Source organism: Pseudophryne corroboree, chromosome 2 (assembly GCF_028390025.1).
Source record: "Pseudophryne corroboree isolate aPseCor3 chromosome 2, aPseCor3.hap2, whole genome shotgun sequence".
NCBI lineage: Eukaryota > Metazoa > Chordata > Amphibia > Anura > Myobatrachidae > Pseudophryne > Pseudophryne corroboree.
In genome coordinates, this window is record NC_086445.1 from 218,853,129 (window position 1) to 218,877,169 (window position 24,041).

Genomic DNA, 24,041 nt, shown 5'->3' on the forward strand with positions numbered 1-24,041 from the left:
GACACGGCTGAGAATTATAGGCCAAAAAAGGTCTCAAAATCAGATAACAGATGAATACGGCAACAGGATTCCATCCCACCTCACAATGATATACAACACAAAGTGTATTTACAGCATGGCAGCTACTCACCATTAAGAAAGTTGCGCTGGCTCTCCAGTATCTGACTAATGTCTCGGACCCAGGCCGATCTGATTTCGGGGAAAGAGGCTTGCAGTATGTAACGTACTACGCTGCGATCCGTACCTCGTGATGTCAGTGCAAATTTACAGGGGTCATTATCCACAGATTCCTCTATGCCCAGACAGCTGATCTGCAAAATGGAATCACAATACAGATATTATTATTATTATTGTTGTTTATTTATATGGCGCCACAGGGGTTTTGCAGCAGAACAAATGAGCAAAACAAGAAAACAGCAACTTACAGTACAAGACAATGTAGCAGGGCAGTAACTACGTGTGTGCCAGGTGTGCCTGGCACAAAGCGCAGTTGCCCTGAGGGCGCAATGGCCAGCGGCATGTAATGAGTCAAACTGACTCATTACATGCCGCCTCTGCTGTGTGCGCCACGCTGGGGAGGAGAGCAGCAGCGCCGGAGGCAGCGGAGAAGGAGGAGGAGGGAGGGGGACTGGAGCCGCAGCAGCACTATGTAATTGATAGTAGCGCCGCTGCAGCAGTCCCCTCTCCTTCTGTATTGGCTACACGGTGCTGCTGTGCATGCTGGGATGCGCTTCCTTCATCCCAGCATTCACAGCGGCGGCGGGCAGCCAATACGGAAGGAGAGGGGACTGCTGCAGCGGCGCCTTTACCAATTATATAGCGCTGCTGCAGCTCCAGTCCCCCTCCCTCCTCCTCCTTCTCCCCTGCCTGCACCGAGGGATCTGCCAGCACAAGGAGCGATGGTAAGTATCTCTCTCTCTCCCCCTCTCTCTCTCTATTTCTCTATCTATTCTGAAAAAGGGGGACGCTGTCTGCAGTAATGTGTAAAAAGGGGACGCCGTCTGCCATAATGTGTAAAAAGGGAACGCTGTCTACCGTAATGTGTAAAAAGGGGGACGCTGTATGCTGTAATGTGTAAAAAAGGGGACGCTGTCTGCCGTAATGTGTAAAAAGAGGACGCTGTCTGCCATAATGTGTAAAAAGGGGGCGCTGTCTGCCGTAATGTGTAAAAAAGGGGACGCTGTCTGCCGTAATGTGTAAAAAGAGGGACGATGTCTGCCGTAATGTGTAAAAAGGGGACTCTTTCTGCCGTAATGTGTAAAAAAGTGGACGCTGTCTGCCGTAATGTGTAAAAAGGGGACGCTGTCTGCCGTAATGTGAAAAAAGGGGACGCTGTCTGCCATAATGTGTAAAAAGGGGGACGCTGTCTGCCGTAATGTGTAAAAAGGGGGACGCTGTCTGCTGTAATGTGTAAAAAGGGGGACGCTGTCTGCCGTAATGTTTAAAAAGGGGGACGCTGTATGCTGTAATGTGTAAAAAAGGGGACGCTGTCTGCCGTAATGTGTAAAAAGGGGACGCTGTCTGCCGTAATGTGTAAAAAGGGGGACGCTGTCTGCCGTAATGTGTAAAAAAGGGGACGCTGTCTGCCGTAATGTGTAAAAAGAGGGACGATGTCTGCCGTAATGTGTAAAAAGGGGACTCTTTCTGCCGTAATGTGTAAAAAAGTGGACGCTGTCTGCCGTAATGTGTAAAAAGGGGACGCTGTCTGCCGTAATGTGAAAAAATGGGACGCTGTCTGCCGTAATGTGTAAAAAGGGGACGCTGTCTGCCGTAATGTGTAAAAAGGGGACGCTGTCTGCCGTAATGTGTAAAAAAGGGGACGCTGTCTGCCGTAATGTGTAAAAAGGGGGATGATGTCTGCTGTAATGTGTAAAAAAGGGGACGATGTCTGCCGTAATGTGTAAAAAGGGGGACTCTGTCTGCCATAATGTGTAAAAAGGGGGACTGTCTGCTGTAATGTGTAAAAGGGGCTCTACCTGGTGTAGTGGCGCTACTGTGCAGCGTAATTTTAATAATGGAGACTACTGTGCGTCGTAGTATAAATTGGTATTATTTTGTGGCCATGCCCCTATATATTTTACGGCACGCACTGCCCCTATCTTGCATGGGGGGGCGCCAATGCCGTTTCTTGCACACAGCGCTAAAATGCCTAGTTACGGCACTGCAATGTAGGACAAGTGCATGGTATATAAACATTGCTGCATCAGCGTACAGTACACTGATATAATGTCTAGTGTACAAATACTTTTTTCATTACATGCACTCTGTTTACTTCTTCTCTTTAAGATGCCCAGAACAGACAAAAACACCTACACAATTCTGTACCCTACTGTACTAGTTACTGGCAGCTCCTATATACTCGCTTAATGTGTGTAATCTTACAAATGATAGTAATACAATATAATAATATAATCCAAAAGTAATTCTAGAAGTGTAATGGACAAAAAAAAAAAAATGACGCACGTGGGGCAAAATAAGCCAATATTCTCCTAAACTAACCACATGGGAGTGGATTAGAATACTCTTTACCTAACATAACTACTAATACAGTAACATGGACACTGCACTCATGTTATGCCAGTAATGCATCTACCGTAATGATGAACTTGGACTTTTATCAATGCACTTAACACATTACCCAGAACACAATACACCGGAGTGCTCATCTGTACTGGTCAATAAAAGTTACAGCTTGCTTCTTTCCACACTACTGGCTCTTACCGCCACTTTATTCTTGGCAAAGTGGGGCACACAGCAGCATCTCTCCGGGGATAATGTACTGTCTAATGCAAAGCAGTGTTCATTCTCCACAAAGCAATTATGCAGTATTAGTAGCATAGAAGTTTCCATGCCCTAACATCTGACTTCCACAGTGGTCAAATGTTTTTAAAAACCATAGTAAATCACCTTGGTATAATCTAAATGAGACGTAACCTGACCCCCATAAGTGGATCATATAATTGAGTTCCAAAAATAATAATAAATCTCCAATAATTGCTAGCTGATTGCCAGGTTGGACAAGTGATGTTACCTGAAGCGCCCTATTTCTCAGCTACTAATTGAAATTAACAAACAAGTTTTCCTGCAGGCTGTCAACCCCTCTGGTAGCCTGGGTCAGATGTTTGTTATTATACTAGCGCTCATTGGCTGTCTATAGGTTACTGTCTGATACTCACCTTAATGCTGTTCTTGAAGATGTACCCAGGCAGTGAGAAACCTTTCTTCTTATCAATGGGCTCACTAAAGATGATGATTTGCTCGAAGAGGAAGACCCTGCGCTCCTTTCCCCTCATCAGGAAACCGCTGTCCTGCTCTGTCACAGCGAACGTGTCTTGTTGCAGGAGCTTCCCCTGAGCTGTGAGCTTTCCCTAAAGGAGGCAGAACAAGCAGGTTCACACCACTGGAATCTATACTATGTGAAACAGGCCCAACTCAGTCCTGCATGACTTCCAATCTTTCTATATATAGTTGACTAAAAAGCTTCATTTTTATATCACATATTTTACACTGGCTGGCTGTTTCAATGTACTGTACTTCATGGAGTCATATTTTAATGCTGAGTGTTTTTACACTTAGCCACATGGCACACATATTCAATATAGTGTAATGCAATTACAGTATAGAACTATAAATTACCAACTTTGTTCTCTTTCTATGATAACATCAATAGCTGATGATTCAAAATCGCATGGACTTCAGCCATAGGCTTCAATACCATAACCTCTATTGTATAATCCACTGGAAGTCAGCTTCTTCTGGTATATGAATAAGGCTCGCCTCCCCTTCCTGCTCCATACATTTGAATCTCTCTCATCTTTACTTCCAGCCTTTAATATCTACTTTGCCATTTCAGCTTTTATTCATAATCTTGCCTATGCAGCCTGAATGCTTGCAATAGTTTTATAGTGTTCATTCTAGCACCCTGCACCTGTCACAGCCTTTCTTTCTTTCTTGCCTGGGGTGTCCCTCTCTGTTCAGGTGCTTCTAGCAAACTTTGGTCTGTATCTCAGCACGGAGACACAGATCAGAGTGTGCTAGAAGCACCAGAGCAGAAAGCGACACTCCATACAGGAAGGAGTACCTGCACGAGTTGTGGTAGATGCAGGGTGCTAGAATGAACACTAGTTTTACCAAATACATATTACCACACATTAGTAAAATACTTTTTGCACCTGATTGCACAATGGACATGTTTTTCAGGAAGGCAAATAGTCTACTAATAACATAGCAGATAATGTTACAGGCTGAGTATTCCATATCCGCAATGCTTGGGACCAGAAGTAGTTTATCAGATTTTCCGCATTTTGGAGTATTTTCATACCATAATGAGTTTTCTTGGGGGTGGGACCCAATTCTATATAAAGAATGCATTTATGTTTCATATACATCGTATACACACAGCCTGAATATAATTTTATACAATTTGTAATAATTTTGTGCATTAAACAAGGTTTGTATATACTGAACCGTCACAAAGTAAAGGTGTCACTATCTCAGTCATGCTCAAAGTATTCTGTATTTTGGATATGTTAGACTCAACCTGCATAGCAATAAAATCATGGTCCTTGTAGTCAAAGCAGCTACAGTAAGACATCACCCTTTTGGCTCAGTGATCTGTTCCTCTGCTTTCCCTATTTTCCTCCATTATCATATACACAAGAAAGGAAACGTACCTCAAAACCCTGCAGCCGACCAAGGTTCATCATGTCATTGCATCGTTTAGGGACAAAACACATCACTTCCACAGCTTTCTGCAACGACAATGATCACAGATACACGGTAACTCCAGTGGGTGCAGAAGTTGGGCAGTCAGTCAGTTACATGCTCCAGCTTTGTCTTCACTCAGAGTCATATGCTGCAAGTGGATGGTGCTTATGTAATGTCAGAAAGACATTAGTAAGACACATCTATGAGGATACCCAAGAAGTTGATACAGCGGCACTATCAAGTTTGGAGACCTTTTAGAAGGTTAATAGCATACAAAGGGATATACTTTCCATTCCACTAAATATATATGTATGTGAACCACTAGGATACAGTAGCTGGTGTGACCCCTTGAGCAGAAAGGACTTGAATCAAATGTTTATGGTAACTGATGATCAGTCCCACATACAGGTAAGAATAGCTTGAGCTCATTGATGTTGGTGGGCTTCCTTGCATGAACTCCACGCTTCCGGTACTGGCACAATTTCTATTGGACAAGGTATGGACTTTGACTCAGCCATTCCAAAATGTGAAATGTCTTCCGCTACAAAATTTTATCTATATACACTGTCCCTTGTGTGCAGGATCGTCATCTTACTGCAAGACTCAGCTTCTGTTAAGGACCAGTTCACAGATGGATACCCCGATATTCTTCTGTAGAATTATCTGATACAATCCAAAATTCATAGTTCCATCAATGATGGCAAGGTCATGTCGCAAGCAAACAGACACAAAACATGACACTGCACCACCGCATTTCACAGTTACGGTGATTCTCTTTGTTGGAAGGCAACTGCATTCCAAGTCTTTTAATTTTCCCATTGAAGCCAAAAAGTTATATTTTGTCCACAGCCATCCACAAAATTTCTTCCAGTAGTCTTTAGCAACTTTTAAATGGTAAGCAATGCTCTTCCAGAATATCAGTAGCTTCCTCCTTGCAATCCTCCCATGCACACTATTCTTGTTCAGTAATTACCTGATGGTGGACTCATGAACACTGATCTTGGCCAGTTCAAGAGAGGCCTGTAACCTCTCCATTTGTCCACTATCTGCTTGTTAATGGATTGGTGAAGGCCCAAATCTTTAGAATTGTTTTGTTAGATTTCCAGCACGGTAAGCAATGACAAATCTTTCTGCGGTTCCCAGAAATCTCATTTGATCAATACACTGCACGCATCCACAAACCTGTGCGCTGAAGATCAGACTTTAAATAGGGCACCCGATTGTCATCCCATTGAATAACACTTAGAACTCTGATTAACTCCTTAAATTAATTAATAATCCTAGAGGTTTACATACATTTTTGGACATAGAAATTTAATATTGGATCATTTTGATCAATGCATAAAAGAGTATATCTTTCTTTCTGTATGATTTAGATGAAGATCTGAACACACATAAGAGTCCATTTATACAAACATTTTGAAAATTCAAAAAGGTTTCACCACTGAATGTCTTATGACAAGAAAACTGTGCTGCTTAATGCCCAGAGACCCACAAACTGGCTAAAGTTGACCTTAACATGAAAACGCATAACAGTAAAATCATTGCTTCTACAAATGTGATTATATACGTATATGCCTTCCATCTCCTCCATATGTAATAATCATAATAGTTATCCATATCTAATAAAACCCCAATCTGAAAACCATGGCGCTTGCTGATATGTTTCAGGGTATTAATAGGCTGGTCTGGCTTCCCAAACTTTGGTTGGATGGGCTCCACACCCTCATCGGCACATTTTATAAAATATGCTAGTCCCGAGTTAATGCACCGTTATCTGCACTGTAGCAGATAGATACCCAAAACTGCTATCCAGCCAGTGAATGATTTACACAAATGATAGATGTTGTGTTTGTATGTCAATGCTCCTTTTTACACAATATTAATGGCTTTTACTCACCTCCAGTTCTGTCGTGTCTTGTCCAGCTTTACTGTAATACTTGAGAAAATCCTAATTCGGGGAAAAAGGAAACAATAGTGGGCAGGGTTATATTTCAATGGATCTATTAACTGTGAAGCAGTGGCTCAGTGATTGACATCAGCAACTGTTATGGGGGGAACGTACTCTCAAAGGGCACCTGCCACCTCCTATTTTCCATCACACTATGAAAGAACATAAAACTTGCCTAGAAGCACTGATTATTATATCAGGGACCAGCTGCGTGTGTACAAGCCTAGTACACAGTATTCGTTATACTGTGAAGTAATCTTTACAGCTTTAAAAATGTATTTTTATTTGAACATTTTAATTGTTGGACCTAGATCGTGGTTGCATTTACCATATAGGGACTCTAGCACAGGCCTATGACATTGTTCCCAAGAGCTACATAAAAATAGTTTTATGCTGATTTTATGTTCTTTGTGACTTCAAATTGTATTGTTCTGCCCACTTCGTGTTAAAAAAAAATGCATATTTCCCAGTAACATGTAGGAAGGACTATCAGATAGTTATGAACATCTGGTATGCACATTCACCAATTTAGTGCATATTCATCATAAAGCTACTCACTAAAGGGCAAGATCAACTGCACATATAGCCGTGACTGCACTTCATTTTGTTAATGCAAATTTCCAACAGGAGAACTGTAAGACATTGCTACTGTCAGGACCACCTCCATTAAAGTTTTACATTACGTACTTCATACAAACAAAATCTGATTTCCACAATGCCACAAAGTCTGGAGCAGAAAATTCATCTGTCTTGACATACGGGCCGCATCGAGACTATACTGTGTCTGTATTTGTGGCCCCCAACATCCATGACCTCTATAAACTATTGCATCTTATATGTACCATATATCTGCCCTCTTCAAGTAAATACAGGTATAGTACTGATGCTGGGTAAGAAAGCAAGAAGTGACAATCTTTCTAGATTTCTGAAGGTACAATCACCAATAATTGACGTTTTGTCCTCTGACACCAACAGGCATCACTGAATGCCCTGACTTACATCTATAGCATGCTGCTGGAAAAGGCTCTACAAAACCTTTAAAGATAAGAAATAATCATTTAGTGGCTGATGCAGAGTAGTACATCAGAAGTCAGCTGGAATTGCAACGCATGGGTGTGGTATGTTAAGTCGACAAACATTATCAACATGAGAATGTTGACATGGATGCAAAGTCAACATTTCATATGGTGACATTTCAGATGTCGATAATCTGCGTATGCCGATACAATGCTTGCTTGGTACTTCAGTTTCCTCCAACACTCCAAAAATACACTGGTAGGTTAATTGGGTCCTGACAAGAAATTAACCCTATTATGTATGTGTGTGCATGTGGAAAGGAACATAGGGGTCTATTTACTAAGCCAAGGTACCAAGCAACCAGCTCCTAACTGTCATTTTTCAAATACAGCCTGTAACATGGCAGTTAGGGGCTGATTGGCTGGTACCTTATCTCCATCCACTTTATCTCTCTCCAAGGCTTAGTCATTGGCGTTTCTATAATGGGTGCAATGTGTGTGGTGCACATGAGCCCCTGGTCCAGGGGGGGCACACACTGCACCCATATTCTAACACTCACCTTTCTGGAGTCTAGCGGCAAAAATCGCAGCCAAAATGTCCGCCACACATTCGCCATAGCCAAATTGGTCTCCAAACCATGGCGGGCGCCATGTTTCCGGAGACCTGCGCATATGCAGTAGACTCCAGCATATTGCCAGAGACTACTATGCCATCCAGAGGAAGGGGCCCACCTGGAGATGCACATGGGCGCCCTCCTCTGTTAAAGCGCCCCTCGGCTTAGTAAATAGACTCCTTAGTTTGTGAGCTATACTGGGAAGAAACTGGTGTGAATGGCTAAAAAATCTCTGTAAAGCTCTGCAGAATAAGTGTGCGCTATATAGATAAGTGATAAAATAAAATATGAAGTTGTATGCATCGATTCTCATCCTAAATGGTATATAATTGTGTATACAATGGTACTATTGCTACACTTACTTATATAAAAGTCCACCAAAACCTACACTTAGCATGCCTGTAATGGACCAGCAAGTGACACTGGGGCTGGTGGAGAGTGAGCACTGTGCCAGTTTTCACAGCGCATATGCAGGCCTGCACTCATTTTGCATGTGTGAAGCCTTACTACCACCAGAGGCAGAACAGTGGTGGGAATATACTTTTACCAAGTCTGTAACGTTCTCAGCAACCTTGATGCCTGCCTATACATTAATGTTTGTTTCTATGTCTTTTCTTCTCCTTTTCTTTGTCCTCTATTCTTCCCTAACATTCATTCTTTTCTACCCTTTTACTGTTAATAAAAAAAAACACTCTGAAAGGTTAATTCTTACAAAATGTGGAATACTCAGTGCTTTAATTATGTGAACATTTATCTACATATTCCCCATGTGCATGCCCATCAGCACACACTTATTACAATTTTGCATACCTCCCAACCATTCAGAGTTTGTCAAGACAATCCTGATTTCAGGGGACTTTACCACTATACGCTATCAGGACCTTCATCCAATATTGAGAGCTATTGGAGGTATTCTATTGCTGCACACAGTGGAAGCAGGCGTCTCCACTGTGTGCAGCAGAAACAAATGGCATCTTTCTAGTAAAAATGACGATTGTGGGTGAGGCCACACTTCCAGCAGGAGTACCTATGCTTCCTAATCCAATTTACACTCGGGCAGTGTTGGAAGGTAGTCTTTTGAGAAAAGCTTTCATGCATGCGTTAGGACCATTTGCAGGATTGTAGTCTGTTGTATGACTGCTCCTACCAGCCAAAGGGCCTAATTCAGACCTGATCGTAGCACCAAATTTGTTAGCAGTTGGGCAAAACCATGGCCCTCATTCCGAGTTGATTGCTTGCTGCCGATTTTCGCAACGCAGCGATCAGGTAAAAGAAACTGCAAAACTGCGCATGCGTACGGGCCGCAGTGCACACGCGCGATGTACTTTCACAAAAAAGTATGTAGTTTTAAACAAGGTCTAGTGACTCTTTCCCGTCGCTCTGTTGATCGGTGAGTGATTGACAGGAAGTGGGAGTTTCTGGGTGTTTTCCGGGAGTGTGCTAAAAAACGCAAGCGTGCCTGGGGAAACGGGGGAGTGGCTGGCCGAACGCAGGGCGTGTTTGTGATATCAAAGCAGGAACTAAACAGAATGAAGTGACCGCAAGGTAGGAGTAGGTCTGCAGACACTCTGGAACTGCATGAAAAAATTTCAGCACTGTTCTGCTAACCTTTCGGTCGCACTTCTGCTAAGCTTATATACACTCCCTGAGGGCGGCGGCTTAGCGTTTGCACTGCTGCTAAAAGCAGCTAGCGAGCGATCAACTCGGAATGAGGGCCCATGTGCACTGCATGGGAGGCAGATATAACATTTGCAGAAAGAGTTATATTTGGGTGGGTTATATTGTTTCTGTGCAGGGTAAATACTGGCTGCTTTGTGTTTACACTGCAATTTAGATTTCAGTTTGAATACACCACACCCAAATCTAACTCTCTCTGCACATGTTATATCTGAACTCCCCCACCCCCCCTTGCAGTGAACATGGGTCATTCCGAGTTGTTCGCTCGCTGCCGATTTTCGCAGTGCAGCGTTTAAGTGAAAAAAACTGCAAAAATGCGCATGCGCTAAGTACTTTCACACAAAACTTTGTAGATTTACAGAAGCTCGAGCGACGTTTTTTCATCGCTCAAGTGATCATAGTATGATTGACAGGAAGTGGGTGTTTCTGGGCGGAAACTGGCAGTTTTTTAGGGAGTGTGCTGAAAAACGCAGGAGTGGCTGGAGAAACGGGGGAGTGGCTGGCCGAACGCAGGGCGTGTTTGTGACGTCAAACCAGGAACTAAACGGACTGAGGTGATCGCAGTCTAGGAGTAAATCTGGAGCTATTCAGAAACTGCAGGGAATTATTTAGTAGCAGTTCTGCTAATCTTTCGTTCGCTATTCTGCTAAGCTAAGATACACTCCCAGAGGGCGGCGGCCTAGCGTTTGCAATGCTGCTAAAAGCAGCTAGCGAGCGAACAACTCGGAATGAGGGTCATGGTTATTCCCATTAGCTAACAAATTTGCTGCTGCGACCAGGTCCAAATTAGGCCCAAAGTAATAGTCACTAACTATAATTGCTTTTGGTCCATCCAAATATTACATTTTTATTTACTAAAATATAGAACTTCTTGTTTGAAGCCACATTTTCGGTCTTAAAAGCAAAAGCGGACATAGGGACGGTTTCATTTTGTGTGTCAAATTTGTACATTTTTATATTTTACTTACATTGTTATTAGTGTGTAGTCAAATGCACTTTAATTTGTCCAGTTTTCATCGTTGGTGGAAAGCATCCCATACAATGCAACAGCCCATGGGTGGGAAATGAGTGGCACTGCACATTCCAGCATGCCCCTGACACAATTCTAACATACCCTAACAAAAGAGTGGCAGGGCATGCTGGAATGTGTATTACCACAGCAGCTGCAGCGCCACATGTTGTAATAGCCAATGTTTTAGCACTGTGTGCTGTAAGGACATGTAAAAGTCAGGTTGCTTTATGGTGGTTACATTTCTCAATGTCCACGTGCTACAATTAGAGATGAGCGGGTTCGGTTTTACTCGGATTTACTTGAATCTCCTTATTGGCTCTCGCATGTCACGTGTTTTGGTTAGGCAATAAGAAAAATCCAGAAAATCTGATTTTGCGATAATTCTGGCGTTAAGAACCGAGTAAATCCGAACCCGCTCATCTCTAGCTACAATGGGCATGCACCCTAAATATGCCATTCTCCACCCTACAATTATATGACAATCTCGGCCTGCATCTGTGTAAAGTATAAAGCACATTCCTGCATCTGGCCTGTAATCAGCACCCAATCTGCTAAATTCCATCCATCATAGGCAGCAAATTCTACTAACACAGAAAATTGCATTTATATTGAAGGTCTGTATTTTTCCAGGTTAATGAATGACCCCTGGAATCTTGTTATGATTATTAAAACATACAGTATACTATACTATGTATAACAAGACTATTGAACTGATGCTCTAAAACAAAAGATCGGAAAAAAAATAAAAGTTTTTCATTCCAACACATTTTTCTTATCTTTCTTTAAGAGATACTACTGAACCTCCCCTGAATCATCACTCCAGTTTGCATAAAATGCCACTTGTTTTATGCTGCAAATGCCAGACGCGGCCGGAAACAGATAAACAGCAATAACACATAGGTGAGTTACAGTCTGTTGTGACAGATAAAGTCAACTGCGCCACACAAACAATTGATGAGTGATTAATGTGTCCCATACCTTTAGCAGCAGCTGGTACTTCATGATCCTCTGCACGGGTTTGATAAGTAGGTCATTGAGTTGCAGGCGGTGTGACAGCTGTTGCCTCAGCTCCTATGGTTGGGGTAGCATGTTATAGTGTAACTGGGAATGTTTATACATGTATTTTTATGGTGAACATATCAAGTTCATTTTCCATCCTGAACTAGTAAATCCCGTTTGCGTGTACAAGGGTTTCTGAAATACCTCTGCATTATACTCACCAGCATTGAGCTAGAAATTGGCATCATTTATAAAGCACACTGGATGCGCAGAGCAACGTTACTGTGTTATGCATTAGTCTAACTAGATGGCCCATGCACAACAAGGTGTACACCTATGCTACGTTGCTTCCACAAAATCACACCTGCCACCGTGGAGTATGTACCTAGAACTCGTGAAAAGTTGGACTTAGCCATCTCCCCACAAACATTGTTTTTAGCTGAGTCTGTGGTAAGAATAATGGAGACACAAGAAGAATGGATGCATATTGGGGTATTCAATAAGGATGAAAAAAACGGCGCTTTTCGCTATTTTTAGGGCGAATGCATATTCGCCCCATTCAATAGAAGGGCCATTTTAATGCGTAGGTGAAAAATTCAGCAGGAGCAAAAAACATGTGGATTGGCCAATTCAAGTGTTTTCGCACCTGCGTCTGCAAAAATGTCAGCCATTTTCGTTGATTTTGAGGCATTTTTCACCAATGCCTTATCCCGAAAAAATAAAAGGCGTTGGCGAAAATGCCTTAAAAATGGGCTAAAACTGCCTGCAACTGAATACGCAGGGAGCTGAATTCGATAGCTCCAAAATTGTTGGAGCTAACTGAATACCCCCCTATAGCCTCTTGTGCTGGGGAATAAGCCGGTTAGTATATTATGGGGTTTGTGCAGGTTTAACATGCACGTGGCACCTTTAAACATAGCCATGCATAGGAAACAAAGAACCAATTACACCAGTGAAGCATGAGGCTAGTGAATGGATATAATTTATCAATGCAGCCTAGAAAATTACTATTTCACTCTATGCAGGACACAGGCACAGAGTAAACGTAAGTGGCTTGTTTCTTTTAGTTGCCCTTTGATGTGGCACAGATAAGAAAAAGCTGATCTGTACTGTATATAAAGGTAATGCAAAGAAACAGATCTGTTCAGAACACCATTGCTAGTAAGTAAACTTTGTTCTTTTAACCTGCCACGCACTAACCAATCTCTATGAAATTGGGGCATATGGCCTAACCCTAGTGCCTAATACTATCCCCAACCCCGGTACTAACCTCCGCTATCTGTCAGGAATCTGGCCATCAGGATCCCGCTGTCGATCTTCTATCAGGATTCTGACTGCCAGTATTTGGACCACATGGCCAATGAACAGAACTAAACACTAAACATGCATTTACAGCCCTCCCTCCTTAAAGATCATTGAAGAATTCAAGTACTGTAATTGAAACCTTGATAGATGTTAAACTGCTACCGGATTATGGCCCTCATTCCGAGTTATTCGCTCGCTAGCTACTTTTAGCAGAGATGCAAACACAAAGCCGCCGCCCTCTGGGAGTGTATCTTAGCATAGCAGAATTGCTAACGAAAGATTAGCAATTCTGCTATTAAGTATTTCCTTGCAGTTTCTGAGTAGCTCCAGACCTACTCCTAGATTGCGATCACCTCAGTCCGTTTAGTTCCTGGTTTGACGTCACAAACACTCCCAGCGTCCGTCCAGCCACTCCTCCGTTTCTCCAGCCACTCCTGCGTTTTTACCTGGCACGCCTGCGTTTTGTAGCACACTCCCTGAAAATGGCCAGTTTCCGCCCATAAACACCCACTTCCTGTCAATCACACTACGATCAGCAGAGCGACTGAAAAGCTTTGTTCGCCCGTGAGTAAAATAGCATAGTTTTGTGTAAAATTGCTTAGCGTGTGCGCCCTGCTCTGCATACGCTGAACTGACGGATTTTAGCCTATTAGCAATTCTGCTAAAAATAGCAGCGAGTGAACAACTCGGAATGACCACCTATGTTTGTATAACAACATGTAGAAACAACAGTAAAGCAATGGAAAGTAAAGCAATTAGTTTTGTGTAAGTTCAAGTAAGCATTTAGTGAATCACATCCAAAATCTCTGACAACTAATGTTATCATAGGTATGTGAGATATCGTTTCTTACCTCAAAGTAGGTATCAATGTACTCAGACACAATGTGCTCAGACTTGGGTTTGTTCTGACAATATACCACATACATGTGCAGCCTGCGCTCCTATACAAGTAAAAAACACAACACATCCATTAACTGACAAATGCACTACTTTACGGAATTTCATAGCTCCACCTGAAATGTATAATCTGGCATTAGGTGAGGTTTACCGAGTTATGATTTACTCCAGAGTCCTAGGCTGCTCTGCTGTATACTACTGCTACTTGCGGTTATTCCTACAGAGCTGTTATCCACGCTTCTTCCCCTACAGCAAGACTCATTCCCATGCACTGAGAAATACTCAGGGGAGGAGCATTAACACCACAACTGAATATATGGGATCAGTCTAGGGCTGTTAGAGGTTGCATGGACCTGGGGGATCAGGGAATATACCACATTTTATTTTAACACATTAAAACCCACCTAAACTAGCTTTTTAAAGCTTTGGGTGAAATGTTTCTTTAACCTAATTCGGGACCTAAAAGTCTGCCATGACATATTGGAAGGGATCCCAGGGTTTTTTCTTTTCAAAGCTATGAATCATCTGAAACAATAATTATTAATTATGTTTTAATGTTATTATTTTGTTCAAGACTCCAGTTCCCTGTCTATCACATATTTCAAAATATATTGTGTATTTATGTAATTTAAAATTTAGTACATTATTAACTAAATATTGGACCATGGGTCACAAAGCAAATACACAAACAGAATCTGAATGATAACAAAAAATGATCACGGGACATATGCCCGGCCGTTTACAAAGGAAAAGAAAACTAGTAAAAAGGGGTATTTGACAAATCAATCATTGTAGGCATTTTAATTATAAAGCAGACCCTTCAAATCCATTATACTCATTATCTGTATAATAATAAGGACTCACATGCTTTATGAAGAGTTGTGCTAACCGATTTGGTTCCTCAAGGCACTTTTGAAGCTCACCTAGAAAATAGCTGCAATGGAAGAGTAAATGACAAGTCAGCATAAGGAAAAGCCTTACTCAGCAGATCACTCAATCCTATAACCTACATGTAAATAACACGCTAAAACCTGAGTAACCCATTTATAGTATCATAAGTGTGCCTCTATTGAGACGTATATTTATTTTAGATGACCGCAGTCTCATAAATATGTCGCTGAATGTGCTGAAGACACTAAATAATTTTCTAAACCACCTAAACTATAAACAGTCATTTTCATGACCACTTACTCTTTGTGCCAGTCAAATATCTGGTGTATATTCCCAAACACAATTTTGTCCTTTCCCTTCATGTCCTCAGGAATTCCTTGAGTGCTCATGGTTCCCATGTAACCCTGCAAAATAAAGGCAAAACAAAAAAAAAACATTAACCACTTAACTGGCAAGGTCAGATCACATGCGACTGCGCCACCCCACTGCGTCCCCCAGTTTTTGACGAGCAGGTCCGTTCTACAGATGTGCATAATATAATATTTAAATATTTAAAAAAAGACCTTTTAAACTATATTAAATAAAATGTAAAAAAAACAATGTTATGAACGGTTTTGAAGGGAAAAAATGTCAGTTAAGTGGTTAATAGTGTGACGCCATTTCTTATAAGTGACTTATATAATATGATTGCAAGGTTCAGTATTCCAGGAGTCTCATACTAATTGTGTTCCACACTTGTTACATACAACCTGCTATTTCCGGTTTTCTTAACCAGAAGCACGTCAGCGGTACCTCTAGAACCTCCTCCTTACTAGACCGCTTGCTCCCTGCTGGCCGGAAGGTGGAATACCTTGACTTTTTATATGGGAGAAATGGACTCGCATATAAATCTAAATCTGGCCCATGGCCACTGGTTTGATTCCCACCATGTGTGGAATTTGTATACTCTCCCCGCACTTGCGTGGGTTTCCTCCCGGTACTCCGGTTTCCTCCCACAATCCCAAAATATACTGATAGGTTAATTCCCCCTCGCTCCCACCTTAAAAATCTTACCTTAACATAAAGGTGTGTGCGTGTACACATGGTAGGGAACATAAAGTGTAAGCTCCGCTGGTGCAGGCACTGATGTGATTGGCCAAATATTCTCTGTAGTTCTGTGGAATATGTGTGTGCTATATAAATAACTGGTAATAAATAATAGTAGCGAATGACTCATGAATTACACGACTGTTTTGTCCTTATGTAGAATAAAATGACCAAATGGTAGCCTGAAAATAGAATAACACTAAAGCCGGTATTACTCACTGTTATCTCAGATGAGGATTTCTCATTAATGAACTGGCTATGACACAGCAGTGCAGGAAAACCATCTTCTAACGTCCCATGTTATGGATGACCTAAGCTGTTCTCAGCATGGCCCCGGAACAAAGGAGCACACAGATCCCACATCCCAGAGGGCCTGTGCTGTATAACCCTACCCCTCAATGTTCCTGCTCTCCCTGAGCGCCATCAGCCCAATTTCCTGCTTGTGTTACATCAGCTGGGGTCTGTTTATTTATCTCTGCATGTCCCTGTGACGGGGGTTACAACTATCCTTACAATTAACTTTTTAAACAGTAATGAACTTGCGCAACAATGATATGCGTCATTTTCATATCAGTAGCCTCCTGAAACCACTCTAGTAGAAGTCACCTTTTCTACCCTTATATAGGTGTGGCACAAAAAAAACAATTATAAAAACATACTAATACCCAAAACAAAAACCACCACTTAAAAGCTTGTCTCTTATATGACAATTTTAAAGGTAGAACTAAAAACAGAGCCAATATTGTCAAAACATTACTACTATTATTTATTATTGCTAGACTTGCCATAATATTAATCTGGGACAACTATGATTCACACAGGTTTTGTGGCTGATTAAAACCAGGTGAGATTCAGGCTTGAATTTAACCAGCAACAGAACCTGCGTAAATCATAGGTGGCCAGGATTAATGGAATATTTTGGCAAGCCTAATTATTACTATTATGGTAACATCATTCCACCCAATCAGAGAATCTTATTCAGACACATACGTTCCTGCCCCTGTTTAGCATATAGCAGAGGTTCCCAAATGCGGTCTTAAAGGCACCCCAAAAGTCCAGGTTTTAGGGATATCCCTGCTTGTGCACAGATGGTATAATCAAATTGAATGAGGTACTAATTAAGTTACCTGTGCCTAAGCATGGACATCCGAAAAACCTAGACTGTTGGGGTGCCTTGAGGGCCGTGTTTGGAAACCAATGGGCTATAGTATATTTTCCTAACCAAGAAAACACACATCAAAATTTAAAACGACAATAATATTAAATACAAAACAAGCCTAGTTTCTACCTAGTGCAGGGTTTCCCATACTCGTCCTCAAATAATTAATAATTATATTATGATTTAATTAAGTCACCTATGCTTAAGCATGGATAGCCTGAAATCCTGCGCTGTTAGGGATTCTTGAGGACCGAATTCAATAAAAGAGTTTGGGAACCATTGATCTAGTACAGTGATTTTCAACCTTTTTTTACTCGCGGCACACCGAACAATATTTGAAAATTGCCAAGGCACACCATCAGTTCACCCACAGGAAAAAATAAAAAATAAAAACACACATTTGCACTCACAGTGAAAAAAAAAAACCACACATACATTGGCCTACACAGAAAATACAATCACATTGCTCCCCACATAAATCATGTTGCTCCCTACATACATCCTATTGCTTCCCACATTAATTATTCACATTGTTCCCCCCCATAAATACTATTGCTCCCCACAGGAGAAATAAAATAACAAATATTAGCCCCTACCGATCAGCTGTCCTCCTCCCTGTCCCTCAGTGGCGGGGGTTATTCATAGTGGAGTGCTGCAAATACTGAGCAGCGAGCGGTCGGACAGGTGTGGATGTGGGCTGGCAAGGAAAGCTGTGGATGCAGGCGGGAACTGGAAGTTGTGTATGCAGGCGGGTGGGCTGGCTGAGTGATGAGACGCGGTGGCCGTGACCTGTGATATCACACCGCCGCGTCACCAAGGCATAGGTCATGGCCGGAGCATGACTGATCCGCTAAGAAGAGCCTGGGCCAACAGTTCATTCTGAAGGTGCAGGAAGCTGCTCTGGCTCCGCGGCACACCTTGCAACTGGTTGCGGCACACTAGTGTGCCACGGCACACTGGTTGAAAAAGACTGATCTAGTATATACTGTACAGTACATAATCAGTGAAGGTTATTCCTATTTACTACCATTGCCCAATGCTTATTCAAAGCAATCATTCATCAAATAGTACATTTAGTTATACAATTATCCTTCCTTCAAATAAATCCTCTCCACTAGGTAGTACATACAGATGTGTCCCCATGGACCAAGCCTCAATATGACATACACGACTTTTACTTTAAATCTGTGTCTTAATCCCACCAAAGGTGGAGCAAAACACCACTCAATCTGTATCAGAGATTCTAGGCTGTGACTTTATCTGCATAGGAATTAGTTTTATATACGTACAAAGTTGCAGATGAAGCTCAACGGAATTTGGCATAAAAGGCGGCAGCTGCATTGTAGCACTTTGTACATAGGGTTTCATTCCGAGTTGATCGCTAGCTGAAAATGTTTGCTGCGCTACAATTAAGTAAAAATCTGGCACTTCTGCGCATGCGGCGCAGTTCGCACGCGTGACGTACTTTCACAACGGCCAAAGTATTTTTACACAAGGTCTAGCGAAGCTTTTCAGTCGCAATGGCAGCCGCAGAGTGATTGACATGAAGGGGGCGTTTCTGGGTGTCAACTGACTGTTTTCAGGGAGTACTCGAAAAAACGCAGGCGTGCCAGGAAAAACGCAGGTGTGGCTGGCCGAACGCAGGGCGTGTTTGTGACGTCAAATCCGGAACTGAATGGCCTGAAGTGATCCCAAGTGCTGAGTAGGTCTGGAGGTACTCTAAAACTGCAAAGAAATTTTTTTGTAGCAGTGCTGCGATCCTTTCATTCGCACTTCTGCTAAGCTAAAATACACTCCCAGAGGGCGGTGGCTTAGCATTTGCACGACTGCTAAAAACTACTAGCGAGCGATCAACTCGGAATGGCCGCCATAGTTACTGATTCATACCCCTTTTTCACTGCTTTGACAATTCTGGGTTAGTGCACATGAGCACGCAGCAACCCAGAATTTATGTCAGTGAAAAAGGGTGCACCTGGGTCCAGTCAGGGTTCTACACAGAAAAAGGAGATCTGCTGTCTGATGCAAAGAGATTATGTCATCTCCAGTGCTGGCACTGCACCTGTGTGCACTGTGAATGGCACAGATCCAGGAATAACCTGGATCGGCGCCGCAGTGGAAAGGGGTCTGTTTTGGGTCTGACCTGGTTTGGAACTGTGTTCCAAATCACGGTTTAGACCCGGGACTTGAGTGGAAAAGAGGTATCAGTCATAAACAGATGTACAAGTGTTGCATGTCAAATTAATCAGTGCAGTCTCATTTAATGGCTTTGTCGCAGTGCAACTAAGATGAGCATAGGAGTGAAAAATACATTTTGCGTAAGTACAGTTGCACAGGACCTGGTGCGTCTGCAGCCACAGTGTACGAGGACACATCTGCAGGTGATTATTCAGGATAATTGATAGGTTACATGTTAGTTACAGTTAGTGAAAAAAACCAAACTACTGCGTCTGGCCTTCCATCTAACTATACTGTATATAAGAATGATATATTTTATCTTGTATCCAGATACTTAGGAAAGATAAGAAATTCAATATTGGGTCATTTTCTGAGGCTGCGCTAGTTGGTTAATAGTAACAATGCATATGGGGCCTTATTCAGGTTTGTTAGCAAACAAAAAAGTACGCAATTGGGCAAAACCATGGGGGTCATTCCGAGTTGTTCGCGCGGTAATTTTTTTCGCATCGCAGCGATTTTCCGCTTAGTGCGCATGCGCAATGTTCGCACTGCGACTGCGCCAAGTAAATTTGCTATACAGTTAGGTATTTTACTCACGGCTTTTTCTTCGTTCTGGCGATCGGAGTGTGATTGACAGGAAGTGGGTGTTTCTGGGCGGAAACAGGCCGTTTTATGGGCGTGTGGGAAAAAACGCTACCGTTTCTGGGAAAAACGCGGGAGTGGCTGGAGAAACGGAGGAGTGTCTGGGCGAACGCTGGGTGTGTTTATGACGTCAAACCAGGAACGACAAGCACTGAACTGATCGCAGATGCCGAGTAAGGTTGAAGTTACTCAGAAACTGCTAAGAGGTGTGTAATCGCAATTTTGAGAATCTTTCGTTCGCAATTTTACTATGCTAAGATTCACTCCCAGTAGGCGGCGGCTTAGCGTGTGTAAAGCTGCTAAAAGCAGCTTGCGAGCGAACAACTCGGAATGAGGGCCAATGTTGCACTGCAGTTGGGTCAGATGTAACATGTGCAGAGAAATTCAGATTTGGGTGAAGTGTGTTCAAACTGAAAACTAAATTGCATTGTAGAAATTAAGCAGCCAGTATTTACCAGGCAGAGAAACAATATAACCCATCCAAGTCTAAATCTCTCTGCACATGTTACATCTGCCCCAACTGCAGTGCAACATAGTTTTGTCTAACCTTCCCACATTACCTCTCTGCACAATGTGGGTTATTTAGGCACGTTAATGGGCTAAACCATCTTGCACATGCGATGGGGCAGATGTAACATGTGCAGAGAGAGTTAGATTTGTCCAGTGTATGCCAAATCCATCTAAGGTAATTGTTAATTGAACACACTTCACCCAAATCTAAATCGCTCTTTTAACCAACTAACCGCACCATAAAGAGTGCACATCTTACCTCTACTATTTGGCCCAAGTCTTCCACATACATCTTCTCTGTTTCTACCAGTTCCAATAAGACATACCTAAAATGAGTAAAGAAAAGATAGTGCTAGTTATGAATAGTAAGAATTTCAAAGCATATATGTGAGATTTGTGAGCCAGTGTGAAGCTGTATTGTGAGCTACCTACATGATCTTTATAGCTAAACATTACCATGCAATCCTATCCTATAATGTCCAGGGCAAAACAAGAAGCAACAAGTTTCATGTTGACAATGCAATCTGAGATCCCAAGCTGTAGCATGAATGACTTGCTGCAGCCATCTGGGGAATGGGCGGGGTGGGGCGCAGCCTGCATTTCCGGAAAACGGGGGCATGTATGCCCCATTTTTGGGGAATAGCCAGGCGTTGCACTCGGATCGGAGATGCTAGCAGATGGGGCATTTTCCCTTCAGACGCCTCCTGCAGGTATCAGCATATTACTGCACAGCAACTGCGCTGTGCAACAGTACCCACCTCTGAATCACCCCTAAAGTGCAAATATATGTAATTATATGCAGCACAGAAAATACCTTGATGATAGCCAAGCTACTACTATTAGATCAATGATTGTGCAAAATGTATTGGACAGTATATGGTAATAGTGATAATATCCAGCCACATGACTATCTAAACAGAACCTTTGTTAATTACTGTCATTTAATGAATTAGTTTCCTTGTACATTTTATGTAATTGGATCTTCTTGCCACCTTACTTTCTTAAAGTGTCACACACTGCTACAATAAAGAGGCAATATGCCTCTTATGTAACTAGTGAGTTATGTCTATATCTATATACCGCTACCTAAAGCCACATCCCGCAAGCATTGTGTTTACATATAACAGTTAACAAACAAGCAAGGCCCTCACTAATTACAGTAACTTGGAGCCTCATGCTCTCCAACTCTTGCCATGTAAATGTAACATGAATGTCATCACTTGCTGATCTAATGAGAGATGTTTGGCTGCAGTGACATCACCCATTAAACATAAACAGCTAATTAATCACTGAATTAAAGCCTGATTCTCATAATTTAGGAAACAGACACTGATTGGTCACATCCCCCGGAATACACTTCCATTGTCAGTTGGTAGGCGAAACTCCTTCAAAGTCTGTGTTTGTTTTCCTCTGTTACTTATCAGCAGACTAACATTTCCCTCCAAACATGTAATCATCCAAGAAGGAACCGTCCATTGCCCATATACCCAAAAAGGACTCACTTACATACTCTTTTCTAAGGCACTCTTCCTTTCTTCTTCTGTTTCTTCAGGGGAGTAGGAGGAAGCAACCGATATCTCAGAAGCTATAGACTCTCTCTCTCTGGAGTCTGAGAGGTAGGACGTGTGCGGATCCTGCAAAGAAAAAAAACAATCTCTGTACCTCAATGAAACAAAACATTCATTAGACGCTGTGTGAGTTCATTCACTGGTATGATTATAATACTACAACATTACTAATACTAGGAATTCCCTTCTAACAGTTGGGAGAGTGGTAAATGTACTTTTAATAAAGTTTAACATTACAAACAAGTCTATCGATGCAATCTTCATCTTGTGCATGCATACTGGCCACCAGGAGAAAATGTGTAACCTCCAATCCAATTGACAACATACTCTTATTGACAATATACTCAGATGTTTTACACTTCATGGTGTTCAGAACTATATTCATTAAAGGCATCTGGCTTGCATTTGTCAAACTGGTAACCTAGAAATGTGGAAAACGTAATGAAACATCTATAATGAACAAATTACAATTATTAACAGTGACTGTGACCCACCTCCGCTTGCCTGTCATGACATGATGAGTTACTCTACCCTAAACCTTGGTCTGCGTCCTGCCTACTGTGTTGTTCTATTGCTCTAGAACTTGTTCCTAATATGTCAACCTACAATTACTGGGTACAAATTCAAACCCCCCAAAATTGTATTACACTCACGCAACCTTCTCCTTTTCAATCTCTCCTCAACGCTGCTGCTAGATTGATCTTTCTGTCATGGTGATCTATCTCTGTTTCCGCTCCCTGACACAGGCTCCCTCTACCCTACAGAATCCACCCTCACCTCCTAAGCTCTCACCATCTCCTCTCCCTCCTACGTCTCCAACGCCAGCTCCCTCCACACTTCCTCCCAGCCTTTCCAGCAACCTCTCACTCCCACCTCCAAGACTTCTTGCGCATTGCTCCACACAATCTCGTTCTATTAGAACCTCCCTCAAACCTTCATTATTTACCGTTTATTTTATTAACAGTCCCTCAAACCTCATATGTTCACTCTAGAATATCAGCCCTCTGTCTGATCCCTTCCCTTCCTCTTACCCCCTTTACCACTAATATCTTTCCACTACTCCCACTATTCACATCCCATTAGAATGCAAGCTCTCACGAGCAGGGCCCGCCTCCCTCCACTTGTTTCATACCTTTCCTACAAGCTTGTGTAACTAAGCGGTTAGGTATATACATGTAATTATGCTCATACATGCAATTATGTACATGTATACTGGTAACTGTTATTTTTGTTGCTTTGTTTATTTTATACTGTTTTGTACCATTGCTCTGTAAGAACTGCTTATCTTTTTAAAACCCTACAAAAAAAAAAAATAGCAACAACAACAACAACAACAACAACATTGCAATGCAATAAGCAGGGCATGTGAATGTGAATGTTATTGTTTATTACAGAGTACACTAATAGAGAAATGTGAAATAGTGAGTAAGAGACACATAACTTAATTGCCTTCTAGCCTATACATTATTGATCAGCACAAGAAATGCTGGCAGTGGAGACATTCTGGTAAAAAGGATCTGTCAATGTCATAAGAGCTTTCTTCAAATAAGCACAAACAGCTCTGGGGATTGTCAAGCGTGCTATTGCAAATAATTCAGTATATGGTTTCCAGGCCTGGATGGTACTTAAAGCTGTGTACCATTTTAGCAACTGCCATGTCACTGATGCGTGTGGTCATATTCCATAATCTAAAGTGCCAGGTGCAGAACCTTATTACTTTTAGTTTAATTTTCCAAAGCAAAAACAAACTAACTTAAAACAAACACGTAAATAAATAAGAATTACAACATAATGGAGGACCTGTATGAAAACTGATAGACAAGAAATGGTTT

At 42.0% G+C, this 24,041-nt stretch overlaps 1 protein-coding gene across 3 annotated transcripts in view; it reads right to left on the reverse strand.

Annotated features, from left to right (window-relative positions):
• ARHGEF25 (Rho guanine nucleotide exchange factor 25) overlaps window positions 1–24,041 on the reverse strand; it is a 590,130-nt gene that overhangs the window by 18,705 nt on the left and 547,384 nt on the right. For 2 of the 3 annotated variants that reach the window (XM_063952330.1, XM_063952332.1), the window contains 10 exons: window positions 22,148–22,275; window positions 20,901–20,967; window positions 15,370–15,473; window positions 15,043–15,112; window positions 14,133–14,222; window positions 11,956–12,048; window positions 6,608–6,658; window positions 4,674–4,751; window positions 3,177–3,368; window positions 131–311 (listed from right to left, as the gene is read on the reverse strand). In XM_063952330.1, the coding sequence (XP_063808400.1) occupies window positions 131–311; window positions 3,177–3,368; window positions 4,674–4,751; window positions 6,608–6,658; window positions 11,956–12,048; window positions 14,133–14,222; window positions 15,043–15,112; window positions 15,370–15,473; window positions 20,901–20,967; window positions 22,148–22,275 (1,054 nt within the window). The remainder of the gene's footprint in view (window positions 1–130; window positions 312–3,176; window positions 3,369–4,673; window positions 4,752–6,607; window positions 6,659–11,955; window positions 12,049–14,132; window positions 14,223–15,042; window positions 15,113–15,369; window positions 15,474–20,900; window positions 20,968–22,147; window positions 22,276–24,041) is intronic. The other variant, XM_063952331.1, reaches the window with a different exon arrangement.